The sequence below is a fragment of the Bos grunniens genome, chromosome 23 (assembly GCF_055505025.1).
Source record: "Bos grunniens cultivar Pamir isolate PY7600 chromosome 23, Bosgru_T2T1.0, whole genome shotgun sequence".
In the NCBI taxonomy this organism is placed as follows: Eukaryota; Metazoa; Chordata; class Mammalia; order Artiodactyla; family Bovidae; genus Bos; species Bos grunniens.
This window is the reverse complement of record NC_141187.1, coordinates 5811243-5828757: the sequence shown is the minus strand read 5'-3', so window position 1 is coordinate 5828757 and position 17515 is coordinate 5811243. Positions and strand designations below refer to the sequence as shown.

The following is a 17515-nucleotide window of genomic DNA, read 5'->3' as shown; positions in this document are numbered from 1 at the left end:
AAGCTGTTGACTAGGAGACTGATAAAAGTTGGCCTAAGAATAATGAATAAAATTAGGCAGAAAGTTTCTCTTCACACAGTTAATAATTAATATTTGTTTCTTCAAAGTGAACAAATCACAAAAAATAACTTAAAGGTCAGATTAGAATAATGTGTTTAATTTCATATTTAGTTATTACATTGCCTTTGAGGCAATTTATTCACATTTTATTTTTTCTTCTAGTAATTTCCAATCTGTTTTCTGCTTATAAACATAAAATTAATCACAGTTTGAATTAAATTTAATTGTTCTTGGGGAGCAAAACTTATGTTGGAAAAAAAAAAAGTGTTTCTAAATGACAAGATAATTGTAGAAAATCCATTATGTAACTTGAAAATGACCCAGGCAGGCATGAATAACAAGGATGTTACTAGACCCTTTTTATATAATTCAACTTATGGTGGGAAATATCAACAGATTCTTTTCACATATTTAAATATCAGGTGGCTTCCTCAACACAAATCCCTTGCCTCTTGCTAATTTGATCATTTGCCCTCAGTCTCCACTCTATACATATTTTTAAAGACACTAAAAAAATAAAATAAAATCCTCTTGAGTCTTTGTTAATTAATGTTACCATAAGAAACACTGAAATTCTTAGCACAGTTAATAATGATATTACACTTTTACTTTTTATAAGTATGCTTTGACCTATTTTATTACAGAAGAAATACAGGAGTCAAAGCTTTTTACTAAGTAGTGATTGAGTTCAAGCTTTGGCTGTATTAGAAGGCATAGTCTAAAGAGAATAAAATAAAATTGTGGTTTAATTTTCCTCAGAGATTCCTAGGAAAAACTCACTTAGTATCACAATTAATTAGTCAATAATTTCATGTGAGACATTTAGTTTGGAATTTTTAAAGAAAAAGTAACACAGTTTATTACTGAAGATAAATCATTACTCAGCAAGTTAAGCATGATATGAATAAATAAATAAACATTTTCTGAAACTCATACCCAGTATTGTCTCTTTAGTGTAAAATTAATACTTATATTCATAATATAATTAATTTACTGCTCTGAAATTATAATCCAAGTAATGAAAATTTTATTGATCTAAAAATATAAATATGCTTTAATGATAAAAATGGTCCCAGAAGTCCCTGAATAAAACTGTTTATTATTATTGTTGGCTTTCTTATTCTATGTAAATTTATAAAAAGCAATGGAGCAAGGGTTCAAAAATAGTATTTCATTCCTTTCTAAAAAAACAAATACACTTCTCTTGTGAATGATCAAAGTATTCAATTGTAATATAATATATTACTAGGACAGATTCAAGACTTAGCCATTGTTTTATAAATCAATAAAACAATCACTGCTTTTTCAGTGATTTATGAATATATAAATCATGCTAGATTGTACTTTTTCTATAAAAATATTAAAAAGAAAGTTAAGTTATTGAATAATCTTGAGAAATTGCTACAAAGTCAAATATACCATGAGTCAAATTTGCATGTCACTCCTATGAGGAAAAAACAATCAAACTAATTTAGAATTAAGACATATTTTGATGGCTTGAAAGTTCCAAACGGAACCTGTTAATTACATAGAGAAGAAAAGGCCCCCAGGACACTTGATTAAGGCAACCACCAATGACTTACTACAGCTTATAATGAGAGCTTTGTCTCTTATAACATGAAACATATGATTTATCAGGCACCTTATCCTTCCTACTAGGATTGCTCAGAGCAAATGAACGGGGCATATTAAGCAACACATATTATAAAAGCTTCATGTGTCATTAAGATTTGTTGCTATCTGACTTTTCAAAGAATATTTTTTTGATATATGAGGAAGTTTTTAATTAAGTGTCTAATAGAACATGTCAATTTTAACTCCAAGCAGATTGCACTTTAAAACAAAGTTTTAAAAACTCTTAACATTAAGAATTGATTACATTTGTTGATTCTATTTAGTTTCTTTTTCAGAGTCTAAAGATAGCAAACTTTTACCTTCAGTGGCTACCAAAAAATTTAAGGAAAACCACAGCCCTTGTAAAATCATTTTAAAGTGAAGACTCTTTAATAATATTGCAAGATGAAAACAAGGCATTAATTTATCATTTGATATTGTCAAGATCAATTTTTTGGTATTGTCAGTATCAGCACTCAGTAAAATATAATTTAAAAAATTATTCTCTAAGAATTCTGTTAATTAAATAATTTTTTGATTGACATATTTTTATCTTATATGACAAGGAAAGTTTTATATAGGTAAAGACCATCATAGCATGTTTTGCATTTCTCTTGCCTCTGAAAAAAATCAAGTAAGTATGATGTATTTTAATCATTCTAGTAAAAAAATGTTAGAGTGAAAATTATTTTCCAAAATATTTTTCACAGAATTTCAGAATCTGTCCTTGAAAGTCTCTGATAGTAATCTTTTACAATATTATTTGATCTTAATTAGTTTCACATCAATATTTTCACAGTAGTTTCTGCCCTGAAATGAGAGTTAAGTGGCAGTTAAGTTACATTTATATGCTTTTTAAATTACTAAACAAACAAAAAAAAGGTTCAGAATGTCACTTTTACCTTTCCATCTGTAAATATCTGCGTTATTATTATTTGGCCCATAGATTAGCTGTCCTCATAAATTCTTTAGACTATTGTCTGTTTATGCATACATTTAAACAAAATTGAAATTTTAACAAGATGTGAAAAGACCCAAATCTACCCAAACCACATGTTTAATTTTAACTATATTAAAATAATATATATATGTACATATGACTCTGTTGCCTAAGGCAAAAATCTTATATTACATCAACGAAAAAAAGGAAACAGAAGCTGGAGAGGAGAGTTATAGAAAATGACTTTACATAAACATGACCACCTACCAAGCAGCTACTTAGCCATTAGGAAAACCTCCACTTTGCGATAACATAGATGAACAAATAAATGAACAACATACCTAAATTGACAAAGCTCATGACCATGTCAGCATCATTCAGAAAGTTGGCATCATGTAGGCTGGCTAGCGGAGGACTCTGGGTGGTCAGGGGAGACGCTCGAGACAACTGGATGCGGCGAGGGTACCCATTGGGAGAGGCTGGGGAGCCCTTCCTGGCTCCCCGGGAGTCTGCAGCCAGGGGCGCCCTCACGGAGTACTCCAGCTCCTCGGGGTTCTCCTCACTGGCCATGGCGTTGTACAGGTCCAACATAAAGAGAGGTGCAGAGGAAGCTTGTTTTCCAGGTGAAAATGGTCTGGGTCTGTGAGGCAAACCCAAGATAGAGAGAATTTCCCTCTGTATTTCCCGTCTTTCGTGGTTCCGTAGTCTTCTATAAATAAAACTGGAGTGAACATGATTGTCTCCCAAACTTCCTTTTGCAGAACCCACTAGAACCCAGCAGCTCCAGAGGAAACCCACAATACCCCTAAGTAAAAATACAGTCAGATGCATTTTTGTCCAAAAGCAAAAGTTGATATTTTTAGTCCTTCTTGTCCTCTTACCAGAAAGAAAAAAAAAAAAAAAAAAGATCTAAGTTCTTAGGAGGTATATTTTCCCAGTAGCTGAAAAACAAATTTACCTATTCTTCATTTCTGAAGTGAGAGTGACATTTCTGAACACACATTCTCACTGATTTTCCTGCTCTATTTTCAGTATTTTGAAATATGTCAAGAGTAGTTATTTCTAAGAAAGCTGAAACTCCAATTTCCAATTATCCACAGTTGTTAAGAGCTTTTGCTGCATGGATGGAGCAGAAGGCGGCTAATATTATTTGATCAGATGACCTATGCATTCCTATATCAATATATGATAATCAGGCCTTTGGTATTGGAATGAACGAAAGTTGATCTTCTAATAAACTGTAGTTCCCACAGTGATCTTCACTTGCTCTTGAGTTCTTCTCAACCCTTGAGCTCTTTCCAAGATAAATTCTGATTTCTGAATCACAGATCTATGCTGATCTGCACCTTGGTGTTGGAATATATATTTGTCCGGCAGCTTGGTGATAACTTTAACATCTTTTGTGTCGTCTTAGTGTAAAACAAGACTCAAGGTTGTACTATTCAAGTCAATGTGTTTTCCTGAATTTACTTGCAAACCTTCCTGTAAGTCCCTTCACTCTCTTTCTCCTTCTTAGTGTTAATTCCACCTCCAGCAGACACAAATATACCAGCCCTCTTCAAGGGAGATCTAAAGAGTAATGTAAGCACAACCCTGCTGGGAAAGAAGAGGCTTCTCATTGTAATTTGAAACTGGTAAAGCAAAAAGAACTTAACCCCTTTGCTACCAGAAAAGCCTCCATTTTCACAATTTCATAGACACGCATCTCACACAGCACAGGGATGCATGGAGCATGTAAGTTCTAGTGGGGGAAAGCCAGTTTTCAAGCAGCAGACTGAAAATTTGGTCACCAGTTTTATAGAGGACCCTTTCAGATCTTTTTTTCTAATAGTACACATTTAGTGCATTTCTATATTAAGTCTCAGGTCGTGGCTGAATTAACATGAGATGTCTCTATCCTATATTTGAGGTTGTTTCTAGTTTTTACAAGTTGTTTAAGTTTACTTCTTACAAAAGAAAAGGAAGTTTCATAAATGAAGATTAATTTGTTGTTTGTTAATGACAGCCAGATCTTTTCAGAATAAAATACAGTAGAGAATTCATCATCAGTAAATATATTCTAGTTCCCAAAGCCGTAGTTATAATAATTCAATAATGGTGATGAGAGAGCCCGGCTTTAGTGATCTTTGAATATCAAGATTTTAAGCAGCAAAGTATATTCATACTTCCCTAGTTAATGCAGTGCATTTGAAATACAAATAGCCTAAGATATAGTGTCATGACTCTTAACTTTCAAGTCATTTCAGTTGAAATATAAGCAGATTTACAAATTAGATATTTCCCATATGTTGTACTCAGTATTTTGATTTGCCTTAACCTATACAAATAAACAGAAGTCAAATATGCTTTCTGACTACATGCAGATTTGCATTTTCAAAATCTGATGGGCATAATGGGGTACGTGCACACCTTTCTAACATACCCCACTTAATCCAGGGAAATGAGCAAAGTGCGTGTTTATCCTTAATGTTTAATGCCTTTAAACTTTGGAAGTCTACAATGTTTCTGTGCAGCTATAATTTTCCTTAGAAGCTCTCCCTTAACCTTAGGGCTCACAGCGCTTTCATTGTCTGGGAGGATATTCTGATACCAGTGTAGATTTATCAAACAAATTCTCAAACTATTATGAAATTTTAATGTTTTTCCTTTACCTAGAGGTGCCTGGTTTCTTATTTAATTCTTTTTAAATATTTCCTCTGAGGGTTTAAAGCAAAGTCATATTTCTCATAAATCTACAATTTATTGGTGAAGGCAAGATACCAAAAGGGCTTGTGGAATCTTATTGTCTGCATGATTTTTCTAATACAAACTTACTGCATTCAAACTTGATGACGCTGTTGAATATTTGCCCTACTGACAATACTTTATTAACAGCCAAGTAGCATGCCCCAGGAGCAGACCCAAATACTGACACACTTCTATAACATAGCTATCCCATGAATAGCAGTAGTTCAGCTTGAAGGTGAATTAAAGCATACCATTTCAGTAAGAAATGATTGAAACCACTAAACTCCTTGATTTCACATCCAAAACAAACTAAGATTTTTTTGGCCAATGGTGAGGATTCAAATCAATTACTTGTAGATAAAAACTTTCTCCCCTGAATTTATTTAACATGTCCCCAGATAAAAGATACTGCAGTTTTTCTCTTTACATTTTAGAAGAGATGGTCAAGGTTATGAATTTGCTTCCTGTCTCTAGAGCACAGCTTAGAGTTACAAGTGAAAACTAGCTACCCTAGAGGAAGAAACAACTCTTATCTTCCACAAGTGCTGATTTTTCTCCTAAGATGTAAGTGAAAAATGAGTCTAGATGTCACCAGTCCCCAAACTCATTTTCCCAAAGTCTGATTTATAATATCAATCAGTGTAATTGTAATTTAATTGCTTCACCAGGCACAGAGCCCACCTCTAGACTAGAAATCAGTTGCTAGCGTTCTTAGTCAGAGCTTTTCGTATCAACTCTTCCCCACCTCCCTTCCAACTCAGACCAGATTTGGCAAACATTCATTTTCAAAAGGATCAACATGTGTAAAGAGGGAAAGAAAATAAAGAAGAAAAAAACCTACCAGAAAGAGAGGGGAAATGCTAACCACAAAGCGAAAAGCTAGATTTATTCCAACTTACAAGTAAAGGTGTCATGCCACATCATTGGATTTCCAGGTGGGTGTGTATCTAAGTATGTAAAGGCAATTTAGAAGATTAAGCATTTTGCAGTGGCAACGTATCAATGTTCCAAATTTCAGAGCATATATTTAAAAGCTGCATAAGTCATTGAACAGACCGAAGAAATATATTCAGTATGGAAGAAGTTGGGACAGGAGAAAAATCCATGGCATCACAAGAATTGTTCCTAAAGATAAGCACATTCCAAGAAGAGGGGCCTTGGTAAAAACCCACCTCTCACAGAGTAGTCTTTGCCTAGGGTATATGCTAATATAAGTGGCCTTCTGGTTGGAAACAGAGAAGATTGAATACATGGAAGAAGTCCTTCCCAGGAGGGAACAGTCCCTCCTGTTCATTTTTCTCTATCCCTCACAAAAATTGGACACATTTAGTCCACAGGTACGCAAACCGACAACATTCAGTAGACAGATCCATTTTCCCCAGCCTTTCAAAAGAAGGTTGCAGTATCTATAAATCTGTGTGGTTCTGGAAAGGTCTTTCTGTTTCATTCCATCTGACTTGGACACGTCTGCAGTAACCCAAAAGCGATATTAATTGTGGATATAGCCTCCACCTTCTGCTGGGTTAATAGTTGTTAAAGAAATATTGAATGTGAATAATGAAAGATAGTGACCCAAAAGATTTGAAACTTTTGGTTGGTATTATTTTTAATGAATGGTGACATTATTGAATATTTTTAAGTGAAGAGAACATACATCAATACGCTTTGGTATTAGCCCATGTTCCTAAGATTGTTTTATTTTATTTCATGAGAGTAGGTAGTCTGGTAGTTACTTAAGGAAGAATGAACCAACATTTAATCATTAGAAAGAAAACACTGTTAATGAAATACTGATCTAAGTGTTCATCTGACAAACAGACTCCAATTAACTGACCCTAAGAGACTGGTAAATCAAATTACTAAGGCAGAGGATTTATCTGTCATCCAAATTGACAGATTATTTAAATAGGTAGATTGAGCATTAAGCTGTTATTTAGTTAACCATTAAAGAATAATTTCATTTATAAAGTACACTTCATAATTTTAAAAACTCATTCACAATGACTGGACATTTGGAATAATTTATTAATTCAACAAGCATTTATTGAATGCCTATATATGATTATTATGTGTTATCTGTTTTGCATATACAGTAAAATCAAATCAAACAATATACTTGCCTTCAAAAAGCTTACAATCATGTTTTATAGATTCAGTTGATTTAAGGGCATAAAATTATTATTTAAATGTTATTGTTACTCAAAAGGTAATTTCACTTTTTGCTTGAGAGTTTAGCTAGAATACAAGCACCATAAAAGCAGGGGCTGAGTTAATTTTGTTCATCACTGTTAAACAGTACATATTAGCAGCTCAATTAATATTTGTTGAACAATTGACTTTTTAATAAAGAGGAACAATATTTCAGGGATTTTTTTTTAAAGAGCAGTGTTCTCTGGAAGCATTATAAATTGTAAGGATTCATAGACATGCTGATGCTGCAGCTGCTAAGTCGCTTCAGTCGTGTCCGACTCTGTGCGACCCTATAGACGGCAGCCCACCAGGCTCCCCTGTCCCTGGGATTCTCCAGGCAAGAACACTGGAGTGGGTTGCCATTTCCTTCTCCAATGTATGAAAGTGAAAAGTCAAAGTGAAGTCGCTCAGTTGTGTCCAACTCTTAGCGACCCCATGGACTGCAGCCTACCAGGCTCCTCCATCCATGGGATTTTGCAGGCAAGAGTACTGGAGTGGGGTGCCAACGCCTTCTCCGACATACTCATCGACAAATTCCCCTATCTCTTAATAGGAAGCCTCACCTACAGTACCAAAGGCTCCTTTTGCAAGGAAACTAGCCTATTATAGGCCTCATCCCACAGCCAAGAATCAGAGTGCAAATATCTAAAAGCATCATATAATGAGTCACATTAGGGCTTCCCTGGTGTTTCAATGGTAAAGAATCTGCTTGCCAACAGAAGACACAAGTTTGATCCCTGGGTCGGGAAGATTGCCTGGAGAAGGGAATGGCAACCCACTCCAGTGTTCTTGCCTGGAGAATCCAATGGACAGAGGAACCTGATGGGCTACAGTCCATGGGGTCACAAAAGAGTCAGACATGACTTAGCACCTAAACAACAGTGAATTGTGTTAGCATTTACAAAATATCTTGGTCTGTCATCACAGGGAGCTCTGATGAGGTGAGTGCCCATTGAATTAAAGTGGTCCTTCACCCAAAAGAGCAACTTCTGTTCCTGTCAATTAATACCGCCTTTGGCTTGTAATGGCTTATTTGTTTTGAGTTTGCGTGCTGTTTTATGACACATATTACAAGAAGCCCTGAAGGGGACCACTTTTTGTTTAACAGACATTAGCAGTGAACACCACACCTGCTAAGATTCAAGTAGGTGTAGAGTGTTGAGACACACACTGGGATGAGGTCTGAACACACGTGGAGGGTGGAAGAGGCATTTGATAAAGCAGGTTGGGGTGTCCAAAAGTCAAAGTCTTTCAACCCATGTTTTCCATCCTTCACACTTTAGCAGGTGGAAGACTCTAGAAGTATCTCACCAACATACTAACCAATTCAAAATTTGTAGGTGTCTCACAGATGAATGGAAGGCATGATTGCCAACATACCCCTGTAATTCCCACAAATGGTGCTTCAGTCCTCAGTGGAAGATATAACCTATAAGTGTTCTTCCAATCGATACATTCAAAATGAGACAGTTCAAAGGAAATTTTTAAATTACGTTACCTAATGCAAATGTTCCTTGACAGCAGTAGTGCTTTAATTAAATAGCCCTGTGTGCTGCTAAGTCACTTCAGTCCATAGGGCTACCCTATGGCCTGTAGCCTGCCAGGCTCCTCTGGCCATGGGATTCTCTAGGCATGAATACTGGAGTGGGTTGCTGTGCTCTCCTCCAGGGGATTTCCTGACCCAGGGATCGAACCCACGTTTCTTACATCTTCTGCATTGGCAGGCAGGTTCTTAACCACTAGCGCCACCTGGGGAGCCTAAATAGCCCTACTTTTCCATATTGTCTTTTTTAAGGAAATAGACACTATTTCATAGCATCCTCATCAGTAGCTTTAGGGTAACTCTATAGGACAAATTTAGAGCCTCACAAATTAGCCCCAATTATATCACAAAAACTGTCCAACAGCAACAACAACAAAAAGACCTGTGTATATGTCACCCAAGACCCATTCCTATTCTGCATCATTAGAGGATACAAACTCTGTTCCCTAAGACATAATATGACAAGGAAATAGAACTAATAATGAGAAGGATGGACAAAAATGATTGATATCAAGTTGTAAGTGTATAACACTAACCCTGTAACACAAAAGTTCTCAAGCCAGGTTACATAAGTACAAATGGGGAGCAGAGAGAACTTTTGAGAAATACTATTGATGTTGTTAAGGGAGTAGATCTTACTAGACTAGACTTTAATGATCATTTTGCAATATATACAAATATTGAATCATGTTGTATATCTGAAGCTAATATAATATTTATCAATTATGCCTCAATTTAAAAAAGAAAAAAAAATACTAATGACTGGGTCACTAGTCATTAGCATGACTAGGCCAGAAGACCAACTAAATCGTATCTCTTAAGGAGGCAGTAGTATTTTTTTTAATACTTATGAATAAGCAGCCAAACTTAGAACCCATAACAAATAGTCTTGGCAGCTTCCAACCCATTATACACATGAGGATGTTTCAGTATCATAATAGAGTTTCCAAATTAGAACAAGGCTTTTGATTTTTCCTTGGTTGCTGCTGAGTCCCAGGTAAGCAATACATTGTTTAAAAAAATACACAATGCTTGCATCCAGAAAAATGTTTGCACTTATTTACATACTAAATACAATTTATTCAGCATCTGCTATAGCAATGAATAAAACACACAGTGTCCAATCTTTCCAAATTTGGAGGTTAGTTGTTTCTAGAATGATTTCCTTAAGTATTTATACTTGAATGCTGAGCTTAAAATGCAATTTCTTAGACACACAGATGGAAAGAATATATCCTTCAAATGGTATCTGTTTATCACACTTTCCTCTTTGCTCGCATTTCCAGTTCCTTCCTGTATTATAATGTAAGGTGAATCGCAAGGCCTGCTCCATTATGTAACTCTTTAAAATTCGACTGAAAAAAAAAAAAAAAGTCATCTGAAATCACAGAGCAGATGCCCCTCATGCCTATCCCCAGTAGGTTCAGTTCTGAATATGCCGTGCTGCTGTTAGAGAGTTGTGTATATTCTGTGTCTGTGTGTGGAGGCACTGGCGCTCCTCAGAGGAGCACATGCACTTCTGAAGCTCCGTCTGGCACTGGGGCTTCTGTCGTCTTCTTTCCCAGATACTTTCTATATTTAAAACCTTGCATTCTCTTGATATCTTTTGTTCTTCCATTTTACAATAAACTCTTTATCTCAGTGTCTCCATTTTTAAAAACTTTATCCTGCCTAGTTTCCTTATCTAGAACTCTCTTTCAAGTGTGTAACTGCTTCCTTTATCTCTTACCTTTCACCACCTCTCTCTTCCTGCAGGGTAATCCTGCTCCCCTCCCCACCACCACCCTCCCCACCCCCCCTCCCCACCACCCCCTCCTAATCTCCACTTCTTTCTTCCTTCTAGAAGAGTTGCATTTTCCATCACTGCATGTTCATTAGCAAGGCAGTGATAACATCAAATGGTGGTATAATAATATTCTTCCCATTAGACAAACTCACTTTACTTTTAGGTTGCTTTAGGAGAACCAGAAGTAAATTCTGTAGCCTGTCAATCCAACAGTGTTTTCAGATGCAGATACAAACACTTTACATTCACAAATTTCTATTATTTATGTCTAAAATGTTAAAAACAAATAATAATAATTATGATTTTGAATGTGTATTCAGCATTATAGTGAAAATACAAGAAAATAATCTAAATAGCTACAGAAATTATACCTCATTGCCAGTCCATACCTCACATAATGGATAATTACCTTTGAGTCCAAAGCATTAATTTCTTAGTCTCAATGTCTATATATTCTGACATGAGATACACTGTTTTTAATAGGAGGCTTTGATTATATATGCAATATAATTTAATATTATCTTTTAAAATGTCTTTTAATACTTTTCTATAAAACTATCTAGATATAATGCTTATCAATTGTATGTTCCAATTATTTTGAGGAAATAAAGTTAAGCCAGAGCATATATAATTTCTAACATAATCCAAGAATCCCTTATATGTAGATATAAAGCTCATTTACATAAATTTTCAAACAAGCTTCCTGAATCAGTGAAAGACTCATTAGGTAAAGATCAATCTGATAAGATCCCTTCCTTAAACAGAGCTGCTTAAATGCAGTGTTCAGGACTCCTTAAGCTTTTCGAGTGTTTTCTAGGTGGCAAAAGTTATTTCTTTGGAAGTCTGGAGTAGTTCAGTCACCCTGAGCTTTTCTCTTCCAAATCTATAGATGTTAATGGATGTTTGATTCTATGGGAATTTGTTGGCATAATCCCTCTACCAAAACAAAGTAGTGAATTATTTGGAACTACTTATAAGGATAAAATCAATAACTACAGGGCATGAGCTTAAAACGCACTGCCCATGCTATTTTCTTGGCAAGTTTCCAAATGTCATCTTGAATGGATGCTTGAATGTTTTCCTAGGGATCCACTATATTTTATCACTTAACTCATGCTCAGAGAATGTCAGCCAAGAGCCTAGATTTAGATCTTGGTTTTGCCACTTTAGCTGTCCGAATGATCTTGGGAAGGTCAAATTGAAATAATCCAATCAGAGAATAAACAGGAAGGAGTCACTTTCTGGAATCTAAATTTCTTCATCTGTGAAACGGGAAAAAAAAAAAAAAAAAAAACACCTCACCATGGGTAAGACTGAGCCCATTAAAAGAAGAGACTACATGAATAAATGGTTCATAAAGGTTGATATATTTCTTAACTCATCATGGCCACATAGCCCAAAAGAATTCCATCTGTAAGCTTTTCCACTAGTCGATGTACATTTTGTATTCCTATTGAATCACTGGATGGGGAGAAAAACACTTCAGAATTATTATAGAAAGATCATTCCCTCAATGAAGGTTGTTATGTCTACAAATAGACAAAGCTAGGCAAAGCCAGGAATTTCACCCACAATCTCCTACCATCTCAAAGGCATGAAGGCTCTCTCTCCTTGGTGACAGCCTCTTCTCGCTCCTCCTTTGATCAGTCCATTTCCATCGTGGTTGTTAGTATCCCAGTGCGGTGGCGAAAAAAAAAAAAAAGAGCTTTGATTGGCTAACTGCTCCTCCACTGTGCAAGAAAGAAAATGTAAAATGCACATCTACTTTGAGGTTTTCTGCTTGTGTTAATGGAAATTTGGTGAGTGAAACGATGGGGAGAGTTAGCCTGCTCAACTTTGACTCAGATAAGCAACACATAACTGAGGACTTGGACAGAGGGCTGTCCAGAGCACACTGGCACAGATGAAAGACTGGGGAGAGGTTTGCTCTATACAATCTAGAGCACTGTGCTTTGAATCAGGAGAATTAATTCAAGCAGAGGTCTCTGTGCTGCCCACTTTGTTCCAGGTAAGAAAGCTCGCCTAACACCCCTGCTTCAGTTACTTCATCTTTTTTTTTTTTTTAACTTAAAAAAATTTTTTTGGCCATGCCACTTGGCATGTGGACCTTAGTTCCTCAACCTGGGATCGAGCCTGTGACCTTAACATTAGAAGCTCAGAGTCTTAATCCCTGGATCACCAGGGAAGTTCCTCAGTTATTTCACCTTGAAGGTGAACGTGAACGTGAAGTCGCTCAGTCGTGTCCAACTCTTTGCGACCCCATGGACTGTAGCCTACCAGGCTCCTTTGTCCATGGGATTTCCCAGGCAATAGTACTGGAGTGGATTGCCATTTCCTTCTCAAGGGATCTTCCCAACCCAGGGATCAAACCCGGGTCTCCCGCATCTTAGACAGGGAAAATGACACCACATTTACTACTCAGAATTCTGTCATTGAGAATGAACTGACAATTCTCACACCTTTACAGAGAGATGACCCAAAGCATTTAGCAATAGAATAAGCAAAGATATTTTAATTGTGCTGGTGATGAAGAGGAGTTATAGTATACAGTATTTTCCAAGCAAATGTTACCATTTTTCTAAGGAGCTGATTACTATTTTGAAAAACATCCTAGGACTGGTCTGCAAACAGCACATTTTGGGAAAGAATTAATCTGTGTCTTGTTATCGTTGGAAAGACAAGATAAAACAGTGATCAAGAGTCCAGCCTCAGAAATCAAACTGAATTTGATTCCTGGCTCCACTATTTCCTAGCTGTATAACCAGACTTTGTCTCAGTATCCAGATCTGTAAAATGGGGTTCATCAAATTTCCTCCTACACAGGATTTTATAAGGATTAAATGAGTATATAAGTGTAAAAAGACTTGGCATAGGGCCTGGCACATAATAAATGATAAATGCCAATTACCATTCAATTTCACTGCTTAGTGACCAGTTTCTGGAGGACAGGGCTTTCTTCTCATGTTTCATGAGACCCCCACCCCACACCACCTCCTCCATGCCTGTACACAGCATTTGGCACATAAATACCCAATAGAATGAATGTTCATTCATCTGTTTCAAAAACGTTTACTAAGCATATATCTGTAGGTAAACAACAGTGACTATTAAATCAGTAGGTATTTACACATCTAATTACCTGACCCACATAGCTGCAATCTAACTATAGGCCATGATTGTGACCGGTCCACAGAAGTGTTTCACATTGATAAAGCAGCACCACAAAGTTTATCCCACATTTGAATACACAAAAGGTCCAATGCTTATCTCCTAAAGGACGTTTTCTTGTGCCAGTGTGAACTGTACCATCACTAGTCAAAGGCGACAGATGAGCTATAACAAAAGAATCTAGAAACACATGCTTTTAACGGTAGTGTTCTTATGTTGGAAAGACAGTTTTACTTTTTTTAATTGTATAAATACCAAGAGAAACACTCCATGGAGGAAAAAAAAAAAAAAAACAGTCATAATACGAGAACAAGGTAAGAAAAATCAGTTCGTGACTTTCGCTTCTCTTCTTTTCACTGACAAACTGCAGTCAATTTTACTATCACTTGCATTCTTTCAATTGGGAAATAAGGACTCAGAAGAAAATGGAATAAGAATTAGTCAAACCTGTTCTGTCCTACAAATTTTTTCTTAGGTTAGATGGTAAAGGAGCTTCAAAGGAATAAGTCAAGTCATTTAAAAGGACTTTGCCACTAACACAGATAACTGGAAAATAAATGTTTACTCATCTTGATAAAATCAGGTATAAAAACTAATTTGGTTTACCAACTAAAAATAGCTGTTATTTAACTACCTGAAGGCTGTCTTTAAAAGTCATTTTAAAGTGAAAAGTACTATGAATGTTTCACTAATTTATATTCAGTATTATTTGCCAAATATAACCAATTATAATTTTTTTATATATAGTAGGTGAACAGAGATAAAATCTCCAAGTCCAAAAATGTAACCATAATAAATAGAAGAGTATTTCCCCCCCCCCACATTTATAAGAATAAAAATGAAAGTCTTCTGGTGTTCAGACCAAACTCCAAACAAAATTCCTAAACTTCTGTTTTAGAATTTTGATGCCAAACTTTGGCTAAGGAAGTAACAATCTGCAGCACTGTTGCAAAGTTCTAAAAAACAGGGTTTTATACAAATACTGACAGGCTCTGATCACCAGTGGCAATAGAAGGCGCCACCATAATTGCAGTCTCCTTAAGACAGAACTTATTTCAGGCTAAGAACGACAGCCAATATTTTGTATTTTAATTAAGAAAGCTGGACTTTGTTTATAATAATTGACTGTTAGGTCAATTCTTGCCAGGATACACTCATAAAAGAATTTTTGCCTCATGTAAGCTTTCATTTAAGATTTTGGAGCAGATTTAGGATTTGGGGTTGAAAGCTTTTTCAATTGCTTATTGTAGTTGCTTTCACTGTAATATTAATAGCTTAAGAATATATTTGCATATATTTTCAACCTATTTGTCAAGGGCCATAAATATTTATTATTTGTTTCTTGAAGAAAATTTTTAATCATGGTGATGAAAACATATTGTCTTCTGTAAACACAAAAGCCAAATCGTTTCCCTCATTAATTTGTGAGACCTGGAAATGAATCAATCTTCCACAGTGTTATAACATCAATCAATCAATATTTAAGAGAGAGTAGACCAAAGAGATAATCAAATAACGAATGAAATATTTGAGATATGACTTACCAATAGGCTGATCTTTAAAATGTCTATCTTTTTTTATTTTGGCTGTCCAGATTAAAGTATTCTATACAATAAATCCTTTAAAGCTCCGGTCGTCAAAAAAAATTTTTTTTCTTCTCAATCATAATTATCTTCTGGCACATGTGATAATAGTAATATTGCTTAATGTTTGTTTTAAAAGTAAATTGGAGACAGAATATATCTAAAAATTATACCTCTAGAAAAATGAGGCTCAGGAGGAAACCAAATGGAACACTGCCACCTTTTGGTTATAGAAATGGTAAGGTTGCAGGAGTTCACTGCTAGTTTTTCTCAGTCTAAATACGTAGACATACTTCCATCTTTTAGAAACAGTAATGCTCTCTCTGTTGGCATGAAAACACCCATCTTTAGACTTTCATTCTTTTGGTCCTTCACTTTTTAGGCATTTCAGTCTCCATTTTGCAAGTTTGTCCCCAAATTCTTCAACTTGAAACCTGGAAACAATTCTTCCTGTTTATTTTGTTTAAAAAAAAAATGGCAAGTAATGACCCAGTAATGAAAAACACAATGAGACTTTTCTATCCTGGGGCTCTGTTGTGAATATTTCTTTTATTTCTCTTTGTACCAAACAACACCGCTACTCTGTGGAACAGGATTTTGAAATGTCACACTCAAATTCCCCAAATCACTAATTGCATTTCTTTCAGCTAGAAGGATTTGTGTCTTCTCACCCATAAGTGTTTTATGTATACAGTTTTAAATTATAGGGTAAAAGAAGTGATACAGTGGGTGCCTAGGTGCATATAGGGGATAATTGGCGGATGAGAAGAAATGAAGGGCTACATGGAGACATAGATTTCATGTAGGGCAGGATCTGAAATTATGATGTTTTTCTAAGCATGGGGACAAAACAAGGAAAATAAAGAGTAGACAGACTTCACAAATAAAGTAAAGAAAAGAACTGGTTGAACAGATGAAAGTGATGAAAGCGAAAGTCACTCAGTCGTGTCCGACTCTTTGTGACCCCATGGGCTATAGAATCCGTGGAATTCTCCAGCCCACTGGAGTGAGTGCCCTTTCCTTTCCCCAGGGGATCTTCCCAACACAGGGATTGAACCCAGGTCTCTCACATGGCAGGCGGACTCTGTACCAGCTGAGCCACAAGGCAAGCCCAGTTGAACAGTATATTATACTATTTTTTTTCAGTCCAGTTATTACCCAGTCCTCTGGCTATAAAAGTGGAAAAACAGTATGCAACATATAATCAAAATAATAATTAAAATATACATATGAGTTCCCTGGTGGCTCAGATGGTAAAGAATCTGCCTGCAATGCAAGAAACCTGGGTTCAATCCTTGGGTCAGGAAGTTCCCTTGGAGAAGGGAAGGGCTACCCACTCCAATATTCTTACCTGGAGAATTCCATGGACAGAGGAACCAGGTGCACTACAGTCCATGGGGTCAGGAGGAGTTAGAAATGAATGAGCAACTAACACTGTCTTTCCTGAGTTTAAAGAAAAGAAAGAGAAGTCCCTGAGAGCCAGTAACAAAGAAATGTAAAACAAAAGCTTTGTAAAGTGACTCAGTAGATGTTGAAGGGGTTATTAGACCCAAATGAAACCTCATTCTTAGATGCAATGGATTAGATGTCTATTTGGGATAAGAACATGACCTTGGACATATGTGAGCTTGGGTGAAGGACCTGAGATCCCTGTAAAAAGCCAGGAGAACGGAAGAGTGACTCCTGAGTGGCAGAAAAGTGAAAGTCGCTCAGTCGTGTCTGACTCTTTGCAACCCGTAGACTATACAGTCCACGGAATTCTCAGGCCAGAATACTGGAGTGGGTGGCCTTTCCCTTCTCCAGGGGATCTTCCCAACCCAGGGATCGAACCCAGGTCTCCCTCATTGCAGGTGAATTCTTTACCAGTTGAGCCACAAGGGAAGCCAAGTAACAAGGGTATTTGA

General features: G+C 36.2%; 1 protein-coding gene across 1 annotated transcript in view; it reads right to left on the bottom strand.

Moving 5' to 3' along the window:
* Positions 1–4196, bottom strand: part of BMP5 (bone morphogenetic protein 5) — a 143710-nt gene extending 139514 nt beyond the window's left edge. The window contains exon 1 of the mRNA XM_086370612.1: positions 2956–4196. Coding sequence (XP_086226738.1) covers positions 2956–3445 — 490 coding nt within the window. The 5' untranslated portion in view covers positions 3446–4196. The remainder of the gene's footprint in view (positions 1–2955) is intronic.
* Between the last annotated feature and the right edge of the window lie 13319 nt (positions 4197–17515).